General features: G+C 47.0%; 1 protein-coding gene across 4 annotated transcripts in view; it reads left to right on the top strand.

Annotated features, from left to right (window-relative positions):
* PUM2 (pumilio RNA binding family member 2) overlaps positions 1 to 13543 on the top strand; it is a 783590-nt gene that overhangs the window by 513120 nt on the left and 256927 nt on the right. For all 4 annotated transcript variants that reach the window (XM_069235995.1, XM_069235994.1, XM_069235993.1 and 1 more), the window contains exon 15: positions 384 to 513. In XM_069235995.1, the coding sequence (XP_069092096.1) occupies positions 384 to 513 (130 nt within the window). The remainder of the gene's footprint in view (positions 1 to 383; positions 514 to 13543) is intronic.

Raw genomic sequence — 13543 nt, 5'->3', positions numbered from 1 at the left:
TTGGAAAAGATCGTTCTTCACCTGTGCTATGGTGATAATTTACAGAAAGTTACTTTGACTTATTAAATTGTTCTATATTCAGTAAAACCATTTACAACAGTGATCTATAAAAAAAAAAAATATTGAGTTTTAAAAAATAAATCACCTGAATTATTTTTGCTCGGGCAAACCGCTTTTAAAATGTTCTGTATTTCAACAGCTTAAGATACTGAATCAGCCTTTCCTTACAACTACCCTAAAAATGTTATTGGTCCTATTTGTGTTTCAGTAGCCTCGCAGATTATAATTTGATTATTCAGTTTTTACCCTCCATTTTGATATTGCAACATAAGTATATTGTCAGATTTTTACATTTGCATTATTTCACTGTTGTTCATTTCTAGATTTATACAGCAAAAATTAGAACGAGCAACACCAGCTGAGCGTCAAATGGTATTTAATGAGATTGTACAAGCTGCCTATCAGTTGATGACTGATGTGTTTGGAAACTACGTAATTCAGAAGTTCTTTGAGGTGAGTATACATTTAAACATGAACACTGTGCCCTTATTTCCAGCTCTCTTCGGTATTCGAATTTGGAAACTGAGACACTGTGTAAAATGTATTAAGTGTGAAAAAACTTCATGTAAGTTGGCCAGCGATTTGTGTTCTTTTAATGTAACCTGCACTTGTACCACATGTTTACTCTATGCAGGTCTTCCCCGAGTGACATCATGTCTTTATATGTTCGATGGCATGTGTAGCTGCAGATACACATGCTGTGCACAGTCCGCCGTCTGGTGTTGGGCTCGGAGTGTTACAAGTTGTTTTTCTTCGAAGAAGTCTTTTCGAGTCACGAGACCGAGGGACTCCTCCCCTTTCGGTTCCATTGCGCATGGGCGTCGACTCCATCTTAGATTGTTTTTTTTCCGCCATCGGGTTCGGACGTGTTCCTTTTCGCTCCGTGTTTCGGGTCGGAAAGGTAGTTAGAATCTCGGAAAAAATCGTCGGTATTGTTTCGTTCGGTATCGGGTTAGTTAGAACAAATCGACACCGAATCTTGAAGAGCTCCGGTGGCCCTTCGGGGTAATTTCGATCCCCCGTCGGGGCCTGGTCGGCCCGACCGCGCGCGACTTCAAGACTGATGGAACGGACCCCGTTCCGCTTCTGTCCTAAATGCCATAACAAATATCCGTATACGGATCAGCATCTGGTCTGTAACTTGTGCCTGTCCCCGGAGCACAAGGAGGATACGTGTGAAGCCTGTCGAGCGTTTCGGTCGAGGAAGACGCTCAGAGACCGAAGAGCCAGAAGATTGCAAATGGTGTCCACGCCGACAGGACAACATTGGTTCGAGGACGAAGAGGAAGCGTTCTCCATCCACGAGTCGGATTCGGGGGAATCCGTCGCCGAAGACATAACAACCGTGAGTAAGACGTCGAAAATTAGGACTCACAAAAAGTCCACAAAAGCCCAGGGGACGCCACTGCCAACAGGCCATGCCTTAACCCAAAAACTAGGTGACCGAGCCAAGACACCGAAAAAGGGCATGCTGGTGTCGAAGTCATCCGACTCCGGTCGTGATACCGCCACAAAGCAACCTCGGAGCCGAGACAGCGGCTCCGAGAAAATTCAGCGCAAAGACAGCGGCACCGAAGATGTTCGGCACCGAGATACCGCGCCGAAATCAAAGAAATCTTCTTCGGAGCCGAAAAAGCCTACCGAAACGGTTTCAATACCGAAAAAATCCTCGGAACCGAAAATTAGTTCCTATACAGAGGAACAAGGACTAAACACCCAATTGCATAGATTTGGTGAAGAGCTTCAAACTGTAGAAACTGACTACACTCAAAGGAGGCTTCACATCCAGGAAGACACAGGGAAGATAACCACTCTTCCCCCAATCAAGATGAAAAGAAAATTTGTTTTCCAACAAGGGGACAAGCAACCACAAGCAAAGGTGGTAAAGAAAGTAACACCACCACCTTCTCCACCACAAACAACACATGCATCACCGGCGCAAACTCCACCACTAACACACTCGCCAGCTCATACAACAATGAGCCAGGATGATCCCGATGCATGGGACCTCTACGACGCCCCAGTGTCTGACAATAGTCCAGACTCATATCCAACTCAACCGTCACCACCTGAGGACAGTACATCATATGCACAGGTGGTCGCAAGGGCAGCCGAATTCCACAATGTCTCACTACATTCGGAACCTATTGAGGATGACTTTCTCTTTAACACCCTGTCATCCACCCATAGCCAGTATCAAAGCCTTCCCATTCTCCCGGGAATGCTAAGGCACTCAAAACAAATATTTCAGGAGCCAGTTAAAGGCAGAGCCATAACTCCAAGGGTGGAGAAAAAATATAAGGCACCTCCCACAGACCCAATATTTATTACAACACAACTAACACCGGACTCAGTAGTTGTGGGGGCAGCTCGTAAAAGAGCCAACTCGCATACATCAGGCGACGCACCACCTCCAGACAAGGAGAGCCGCAAGTTTGATGCAGCGGGAAAAAGAGTTGCAGCACAAGCAGCAAGTCAGTGGCGTATCGCCAACTCGCAAGCACTCTTGGCAAGATACGACAGGGCTCATTGGGATGAAATGCAACATCTCATCGAACACCTTCCCAAGGAGTTCCAAAAAAGAGCGCAACAAGTGGAGGAAGAGGGACAAAGTATCTCGAACAATCAGATACGGTCTTCCATGGATGCAGCCGATACAGCTGCAAGGACAATAAACACTGCTGTCACAATACGGAGGCACGCTTGGCTGCGCACTTCTGGGTTCAAACCCGAAATCCAACAGGCTGTGCTCAATATGCCGTTTAATGAACAGCAATTGTTTGGGCCGGAGGTGGACACTGCCATTGAAAAACTAAAAAAGGACACCGATACAGCCAAAGCCATGGGCGCACTCTACTCCCCGCAGAGCAGAGGCACATTTCGGAAGACACCTTTTAGGGGAGGGTTTCGGGGTCAACCCACAGAAACCAACACTTCACAGACAAGACCACCTACCTACCAGGGTCAATATCAAAGGGGAGGTTTTCGGGGACAATATAGAGGAGGCCAATTCCCAAGAAGTCGGGGAAAATTTCAAGGTCCCAAAACCCCTCAAAATAAACAGTGACTCACAAGTCACACAACCCCATCACACAACACCAGTGGGGGGAAGACTAAGCCAATTCTACGAATCTTGGGAAGAAATAACAACAGACACTTGGGTCTTAGCAATTATCCAACATGGCTATTGCATAGAATTTCACAAATTCCCTCCAAACGTCCCACCGAAAACACACAATATGTCAAAACAGCATATAGATCTTCTAGGACTAGAAGTTCAAGCATTACTACAAAAGGACGCAATAGAATTAGTACCAAGCCTACAAAAAAACACAAGAGTTTACTCACTGTATTTTCTAATACCAAAGAAGGACAAAACTCTGAGACCAATACTAGATCTCAGAACACTAAATACCTACATCAAATCAGACCACTTTCACATGGTCACATTACAAGACGTAATCCCACTGCTCAAACAGCAAGACTACATGACAACATTAGACCTAAAGGATGCGTATTTCCACATACCGATACATCCTTCCCACAGGAAATACCTGTAAGGAAATGCCTCCTTGGCATGGTTACCCCCTGACTTTTTGCCTTTGCTGATGCTATGTTTTGAATTGAAAGTGTGCTGAGGCCTGCTAGCCAGGCCCCAGCACCAGTGTTCTTTCCCTAACCTGTATTTTTGATTCCACAATTGGCACACCCTGGCATCCAGGTAAGTCCCTTGTAACTGGTACCCCTGGTACCAAGGGCCCTGATGCCAGGGAAGGTCTCTAAGGGCTGCAGCATATCTTATGCCACCCTGGGGACCCCTCACTCAGCACAGACACACTGCTTACCAGCTTGTGTGTGCTGGTGAGAACAAAACGAGTAAGTCGACATGGCACTCCCCTCAGGGTGCCATGCCAACCTCACACTGCCTATGCAGTATAGATAAGTCACCCCTCTAGTAGGCCTTACAGCCCTAAGGCAGGGTGCACTATACCATAGGTGAGGGCACCAGTACATGAGTACTGTGCCCCTACAGTGTCTAAGCCAAACCTTAGACATTGTAAGTGCAGGGTAGCCATAAGAGTATATGGTCTGGGAGTCTGTCAAACACGGACTCCACAGCACCATAATGGCTACACTGAAAACTGGGAAGTTTGGTATCAAACTTCTCAGCACAATAAATGCACACTGATGCCAGTGTACATTTTATTGTAAAATACACCCCAGAGGGCTCCTTAGAGGTGTCCCCTGAAACCTTAACCGACTATCTGTGTAGGCTGACTAGTTCCAGCAGCCTGCCACACTAGAGACATGTTGCTGGCCCCATGGGGAGAGTGCCTTTGTCACTCTGAGGCCAGTAACAAAGCCTGCACTGGGTGGAGATGCTAACACCTCCCCCAGGCAGGAGCTGTCACACCTGGCGGTGAGCCTCAAAGGCTCACCCCTTTGTGCCAGCACCGCAGGACACTCCAGCTAGTGGAGTTGCCCGCCCCCTCCGGCCACGGCCCCCACTTTTGGCGGCAAGGCCGGAGGAAATAATGAGAATAACAAGGAGTCGTCACTGGCCAGTCAGGACAGCCCCTAAGGTGTCCTGAGCTGAGGTGACTCTAACTTTTAGAAATCCTCCATCTTGCAGATGGAGGATTCCCCAATAGGATTAGGGATGTGATCCCCTCCCCTTGGGAGGAGGCACAAAGAGGGTGTACCCACCCTCAGGGCTAGTAGCCATTGGCTACTAACCCCCCAGACCTAAACACGCCCTTAAATTTAGTATTTAAGGGCTTCCCTAAACCTAAGAATTTAGATTCCTGAAACTACAAGAAGAAGAAGACTGCCGAGCTGAAAAACCCCTACAGAGGAAGAACAGAAGACACCAACTGCTTTGGCCCCAGTCCTACCGGCCTGTCTCCTGCCTTCCAAAGAACCCTGCTCCAGCGACGCTTTCCAAGGGACCAGCGACCTCTGAATCCTCTGAGGACTGCCCTGCTTCAAGAAAGACAAGAAACTCCGGAGGACAGCGGCACTGCTCCAAAAGAACTGCAACTTTGTTTCAAGGAGCAGACTTAAAGACCCCTGCAACTCCCCGCAAGAAGCGTCAGACTTGCAACACTGCACCCGGCGACCCCGACTCGACTGGTGGAGAACCAACACCTCAGGGAGGACCCTCCGGCGACTCCGAGACCGTGAGTAACCAAAGTTGTCCCCCCTGAACCCCCACAGCGACGCCTGCAGAGGGAATCCCGAGGCTCCCCCTGACCGCGACTGCCTGAACTCCATTTCCCGACGGCTGGAAAAGACCCTGCACCCGCAGCCCCCAGCACCTAAAGGAACGGAACTCCTGTGCAGGAGTGACCCCCAGGAGGCCCTCTCCCTTGCCCAGGTGGTGGCTACCCCGAGGAGCCCCCCCTTGCCTGCCTGCACCGCTGAAGAGATCCCTTGATCTCTCATTGAAATCTACAGAGAACCCGACGCTTGTTTGCACACTGCACCCGGCCGCCCCCGCGCTGCTGAGGATGTACTTTTTGTGCTGACTTGTGTCCCCCCCGGTGCCCTACAAAACCCCCCTGGTCTGCCCTCCGAAGACGCGGGTACTTACCTGCTGGCAGACCGGAACCGGGGCACCCCCTGCTCTCCATTGAAGCCTATGCGTTTTGGGCACCTCTTTGACCTCTGCACCTGACCGGCCCTGAGCTGCTGGTGTGGTAACTTTGGGGTTGCTCTGAACCCCCAACGGTGGGCTACCTTGGACCCAAACCTGAGACTTGTAAGTGATTTACTTACCTGACAAAACTAACAAAAACTTACCTCCCCCAGGAACTGTGAAAATTGCACTGTGTCCACTTTTAAAACAGCTTATTGTGTTTTATGTGAAAAGTATACATGCTAACGTAATGATTTAAAGTTCCTGAAGTACTTACCTGCAATACCTTTCAAATGAGATATTACATGTAGAATTTGAACCTGTGGTTCTTAAAAATAAACTAAGAAAATATATTTTTCTATAACAAAACCTATTGGCTGGATTTGTCTCTGAGTGTGTGTTCCTCATTTATTGCCTGTGTGTATGTACAACAAATGCTTAACACTACTCCTTGGATAAGCCTACTGCTCGACCACACTACCACAAAATAGAGCATTAGTATTATCTCTTTTTGCCACTATCTTACCTCTAAGGGGAACCCTTGGACTCTGTGCATACTATTCCTTACTTTGAAATAGTGCATACAGAGCCAACTTCCTACAATACCTAAGGTTCGTATTCAAAGGAATACATTACCAATTCACAGTGTTGCCATTCGGAATAACAACTGCGCCAAGAGTCTTTACAAAATGCCTGGCAGTAGTAGCTGCACATATCAGACGGCAGCAGATACACGTGTTCCCTTACTTAGACGACTGGTTAATCAAGACCAACACGCTAACAAGGTGTTCACGTCACACACAGTATGTCATACAGACCCTTCACAAGCTGGGTTTCTCCGTCAACTATGCAAAGTCACACCTTTTGCCGTGTCAAACACAGCAATACTTAGGAGCGACAATCAACACAACAGAAGGGATAGCCACTCCAAGTCCACAAAGAGTTCAAACATTTCACAAGGTGATACAGGCCATGTATCCAACACAAAAGATACAAGCAAAACTGGTATTAAAACTCCTAGGCATGATGTCTTCATGCATAGCCATTGTCCCAAACGCAAGATTGCACATGCGGCCCTTACAACAATGCCTAGCATCACAATGGTCACATGCACAGGGTCAACTTCTAGATCTGGTGTTGATAGACCGCCAAACATACATCTCGCTTCTATGGTGGAACAGTACAAATTTAAACAAAGGGCGGCCTTTCCAAGACCCAGTGCCACAATACGTCATAACAACGGATGCTTCCATGACAGGGTGGGGAGCACACCTCAATCAACACAGCATCCAAGGACAATGGGACATACATCAAAGGAAGTTTCACATAAATCACTTAGAACTGTTAGCAGTATTTCTAGCGTTGAAAGCATTTCAACCCATGATAACCCACAAATACATTCGTGTCAAAACAGACAACATGACAACAATGTATTATTTAAACAAACAGGGGGGGACACACTCGACACAGTTGTCTCCTAACACAAAAAATATGGCATTGGGCAATTCACAACCACATTCGCCTAATAGCACAATTTATTCCAGGGATCAATAACCAGCTAGCAGACAATCTCTCTCGGGATCACCAACAAGTCCACGAATGGGAAATTCACCCCCAAATACTGAACACTTAATTTCAAATTTGGGGAACACCTCACATAGATCTATTTGCAACAAAAGAAAACGCAAAATGCCAAAACTTTGCATCCAGGTTCCCACACCATCAATCCCAAGGCAATGCTCTATGGATGAATTGGTCAGGGATATTTGCGTATGCTTTTCCCCCTCTCCTTCCATATCTAGTAAACAGATTGAGTCAAAACAAACTCAAACTCATACTAATAGCACCAACATGGGCAAGACAACCTTGGTATACACCACTACTAGACCTGTCAGAAGTACCTCATGTCAAGCTACCCAACAGACCAGATCTGTTAACACAACACAAACAACAGATCAGGCATCCAAACCCAACATCGCTGAATCTAGCAATTTGGCTCCTGAAATCCTAGAATTTGGACACTTAGACCTCACACAAGAGTGTATGGAGGTCATAAAACAAGCTAGAAAACCTTCCACCAGACACTGCTATGCAAATAAATGGAAAAGATTTGTTTGTTACTGCCATAATAACCAAATTCAACCATTGCACGCATCTCCAAAAGATGTAGTAGGATATTTACTACATTTGCAAAAATCAAATCTAGCTTTCTCTTCCATAAAGATACATCTCACCGCAATATCTGCTTACCTGCAGATTACTCATTCAACTTCATTATTTAGGATACCAGTCATAAAAGCGTTTATGGAAGGCCTAAAGAGAATTATACCCCCCAATAACGCCACCAGTTCCTTCATGCAACCTCAACATTGTCTTAACACGACTCATGGGCCCACCTTTTGAGCCCATGCACTCTTGTGAAATGCAATACTTAACGTGGAAAGTTGCATTTTTAATTGCCATCACATCTCTAAGAAGAGTGAGTGAAATTCAAGCGTTTACCATTCAAGAACCATTTATTCAAATACACAAAAATAAAGTTGTTCTACGAACAAATCCCAAATTTTTACCAAAAGTAATCTCACCGTTCCACTTGAATCAAACAGTAGAATTACCAGTGTTCTTCCCACAGCCAGATTCTGTAGCTGAAAGAGCACTACATACATTAGACATCAAAAGAGCACTAATGTACTACATTGACAGAACAAAACTAATTCGAAAGACAAAACAACTATTTATCGCCTTTCAAAAACATACAGGAAATCCAATTTCAAAACAAGGCATTGCTAGATGGATAGTTAGGTGCATTCAAACCTGCTATCTTAATGCTAAAAGAGAACTGCCTATTACACCAAAGGCACACTCAACCAGAAAGAAAGGTGCTACCATGGCCTTTCTAGGAAATATTCCAATGAACGAAATATGTAAGGCAGCGACATGGTCTACGCCTCATACATTTACCAAGCACTACTGTGTAGATGTGCTAACTGCACAACAAGCAACAGTAGGTCAAGCTGTACTAAGAACATTATTCCAAACTACTTCAACTCCTACAGGCTGAACCACCGCTTTTGGGGAGATAACTGCTTACTAGTCTATGCACAGCATGTGTATCTGCATCTACACATGCCATCGAACGGAAAATGTCACTTACCCAGTGTACATCTGTTCGTGGCATTAGTCGCTGCAGATTCACATGCGCCCACCCGCCTCCCCGGGAGCCTGTAGCCGTTTAGAAGTAGATCTTAAACATTTGTACATTTGTAAATAGATTACTTGAAACTTTATTATGTACATACGCATTCACTCCATTGCATGGGCACTATTACTAGCATACACAACTCCTACCTCACCCTCTGCGGGGAAAACAATCTAAGATGGAGTCGACGCCCATGCGCAATGGAGTCGAAATGGGAGGAGTCCCTCGGTCTCGTGACTCGAAAAGACTTCTTAGAAGAAAAACAACCTGTAACACTCCGAGCCCAACACCAGATGGCGGGATGTGCACAGCATGTGAATCTGCAGCGACTAATGCCACGAACAGATGTACACTGGGTAAGTGACATTTTCCTTACTTAACAATCGTCAATAACCTTTTTAACAACATTAGATGACCATTATGTTTACATGTTGTAGGAAGTTGGCTCTGTATGTGCTATTTCAAAGTAAGGAATAGCATGCACAGAGTCCAAGGGTTCCCCTTAGAGGTAAGATAGTGGCAAAAAGAGATAATACTAATGCTCTATTTTGTGGTAGTGTGGTCGAGCAGTAGGCTTATCCAAGGAGTAGTGTTAAGCATTTGTTGTACATACACATAGACAATAAATGAGGTACACACACTCAGAGACAAATCTAGCCAATAGATTTTGTTATAGAAAAATATATTTTCTTAGTTTATTTTAAGAACCACAGGTTCAAATTCTACATGTAATATCTCATTCGAAAGGTATTGCAGGTAAGTACTTTAGGAACTTCAAATCATAAAAATTGCATGTATACTTTACAAGTTATTGACAAATAGCTGTTTTAAAAGTGGACACTTAGTGCAATTTTCACAGTTCCTGGGGGAGGTAAGTTTTTGTTAGTTTTACCAGGTAAGTAAGACACTTACAGGGTTCAGTTCTTGGTCCAAGGTAGCCCACCGTTGGGGGTTCAGAGCAACCCCAAAGTCACCACACCAGCAGCTCAGGGCCGGTCAGGTGCAGAGTTCAAAGTGGTGCCCAAAACGCATAGGCTAGAATGGAGAGAAGGGGGGTGCCCCGGTTCCGGTCTGCTTGCAGGTAAGTACCCGCGTCTTCGGAGGGCAGACCAGGGGGGTTTTGTAGGGCACCGGGGGGGACACAAGCCCACACAGAAATTTCACCCTCAGCAGCGCGGGGGCGGCCGGGTGCAGTGTAGAAACAAGCGTCGGGTTTGCAATGTTAGTCTATGAGAGATCAACGGATCTCTTCAGCGCTGCAGGCAGGCAAGGGGGGGCTTCCTCGGGGAAACCTCCACTTGGGCAAGGGAGAGGGACTCCTGGGGGTCACTTCTCCAGTGAAAATCCGGTCCTTCAGGTCCTGGGGGCTGCGGGTGCAGGGTCTTTTCCAGGCGTCGGGACTTAGGTTTCAGAGAGTCGCGGTCAGGGGAAGCCTCGGGATTCCCTCTGCAGGCGGCGCTGTGGGGGCTCAGGGGGGACAGGTTTTGGTACTCATAGTCGTAGAGTAGTCCGGGGGTCCTCCCTGAGGTGTTGGTTCTCCACCAGCCGAGTCGGGGTCGCCGGGTGCAGTGTTGCAAGTCTCACGCTTCTTGCGGGGAGTTGCAGGGTTCTTTAAAGCTGCTTCTTGAAACAAAGTTGCAGTCTTTTTGGAGCAGGTCCGCTGTCCTCGGGAGTTTCTTGTCGTCGTCGAAGCAGGGCAGTCCTCAGAGGATTCAGAGGTCGCTGGTCCCTTTGGAAGGCGTCGCTGGAGCAGAGTTCTTTGGAAGGCAGGAGACAGGCCGGTGAGTTTCTGGAGCCAAGGCAGTTGTTGTCTTCTGGTCTTCCTCTGCAGGGGTTTTCAGCTGGGCAGTCCTTCTTCTTGTTGTCGCAGGAATCTAATTTTCTAGGGTTCAGGGTAGCCCTTAAATACTAAATTTAAGGGCGTGTTTAGGTCTGGGGGGTTAGTAGCCAATGGCTACTAGCCCTGAGGGTGGGTACACCCTCTTTGTGCCTCCTCCCAAGGGGAGGGGTCACAATCCTAACCCTATTGGGGGAATCCTCCATCTGCAAGATGGAGGATTTCTAGAAGTTAGAGTCACCTCAGTTCAGGACACCTTAGGGGCTGTCCTGACTGGCCAGTGACTCCTCCTTGTTATTCTCATTATTTTCTCCGGCCTTGCCGCCAAAAGTGGGGGCCGGGGCCGGAGGGGGCGGGCAACTCCACTAGCTGGAGTGTCCTGCGGTGCTGTGACAAAGGGGTGAGCCTTTGAGGCTCACCGCCAGGTGTTACAGCTCCTGCCTGGGGGAGGTGTTAGCATCTCCACCCAGAATATTCGACAACACAACACCACACAATAACAACAAGACTACATGAACAGGCCCGATCCTGCAGACAAGTCGTAATGCTGTCCCCTCTCAGCTAAATCTACCACTCTCCACTTCTCCCTTAAACGGCCGTTCCGGGAAACGAAACGAATGTAATATAATCTACACGCAATAATACACATCCCGACGATCACTAGAGTACTGCCACAGGGGACGATAAGATATAATACAACACAACATTACATATTACGGAGATGCACTACTACCTCTTACTGGAACACTATATCTCCATGGAGACATGACAAACAGGTCGACATTCATACGTATTCCCCAGAATCCCTCCACATGAAGGGGATGCAACCCCCCCATATACTTGCGATGACACCTGACCACGTAGATGATGAGCAGTAGACCAACCACTTGTATACACAACCCATGTTCCACCCTTCAATAACAACACCCACCCCGGGGCTGGTCCCACGACATATAAACTAATAGAATGTAATAAGATTACCTGTGTGGAAATAAGTTATATTGCGTTACGTTATGCTATATTATACTATGTTATACAAATTAACAGATTGCAGTGACATTATGCTGTTTGACATTATGTTGTTTGACATAGCGATATTATGCTATATAAGTATAGTAATATTTCAACTGTTATTATGTGCAAATGTACTCCAATAACCTGATCTGAACCGGCATTATGTTACTTAACTCCCGCCCTCTCCTCTCCTCCGGTCCTTTAGACACCCACCCCTTGATCCCACAAATCACTTCTCCCCCCCCTTACACAAATACCAACACCTACGGTAACATCTACATTACAACCATCACCACATTTATATCTATCATTATAATCATGATTACAAATACACACCCTGATCCACCCCCACCCCCCTTCTCGACCAATATACCCTCACAACATAGAACCCATCACGATGACATACATCAAGTACAGTGATCGCTAGCCCCCTTTCACTCGAAAATAGGCTAAACATCTACCCTATTAACTTAGACACTGGACACTGTGAGGTATCAACTGGATCCTTCTCCATCTCTTAATCCAGGCCAGTGCGAACTCCCCCTCTACCACCTTTCCCACTGTACCCACTTTCACCATATTAAAATGATGTCACCAAATTCCCTCCCCCCCCCCCATTATCCACACATCATACCCTCCCTCATCAACATAGCTATTACCCTCTCCCGCCCCCCCCCCCTCCATAATATGCCCATGGCTTCCCCCCATATCCGTTCCCTTCCTCCGGAGCTCAGCTCAGAACCTGTGCATTCGACCACCTTGGATCAATACTGACCTCCCCCCTGCCCCAACGCCGCCTCCTCGGCAGAGAGGCTGCATCAATGGCATTAGGAGGTCAGATAGGACTCGGACTCGCCGTTTACAGACCGTCCCTAAGGGAGCATTGTACTCCCGGTCCTCCCTATATCCCTCTAACCTCTTCCCCTCCTAATCATCACATCCATCCCCCTTTACAGACAAACGCTAACTCTAGCCTTCTTTCCTCCCATATTATCCCTTTCCCCTCCCTCACCAACCCCTACACGTTCTTGTCCCTCCCTCCCACCCCCCCCCCCCCCCTTTTTTTCTTGTCGGGGCACCCGACCCTCATCAGCTGCCTCTGTCTCACCCCTCGAACTCCCAAATATTCACATTACAGCGAACACAGTATCACACGACTACCATCCCCAGTATTGCTGAAATTCCTTCCTCCAACTCAGTATGCCAGACACAACCCCCCACATAGTACATCCTCTACGAATCCTCTCCTGGAATGTTCATGGCATGACGAATTACATCAAACGGAAAAAGATCTTGTCATATTTCCAATCTAAAAAAGCAGACATAGCCCTGATCCAAGAAACGCATCTTGATAATATAGAGTCCGACAAACTTAGACGTGACTGGGTGGGAAAGGTCCTCTTCAGCTGCTGTCCAGAAGATCAGGGAATCAAGGGAGGCACACCTCGTAAATGTGGCGTAGCAATACTAATACGTAAATCCCTGCCGACCACGATCATTAAAACATGGTATGACACAGAAGGGAGATATACATTTGTCAAACTGAAAATAGGAAATACCTTCCTATGTGTGGGCTCTGTCTATGCACCAACCGGACCAAAGCGTTCCTTCTTCCTACAACTCAATCGCGTACTGACCGAAATAGGGACCACACGCTATATCATCGGAGGGGATTGGAATCTTGCTAGAGATGCCATACTGGACAGGACAGGCCCCATCGATGTGGGCAATAATCCCGATAGGGCCTTACTGACGGACATCACAGCAGATGTAGGTCTAGTCGACTGCTGGAGAC

Source organism: Pleurodeles waltl, chromosome 5 (assembly GCF_031143425.1).
Source record: "Pleurodeles waltl isolate 20211129_DDA chromosome 5, aPleWal1.hap1.20221129, whole genome shotgun sequence".
Taxonomy (NCBI): Eukaryota; Metazoa; Chordata; class Amphibia; order Caudata; family Salamandridae; genus Pleurodeles; species Pleurodeles waltl.
This window is presented reverse-complemented; position numbering and strand designations above follow the sequence as displayed.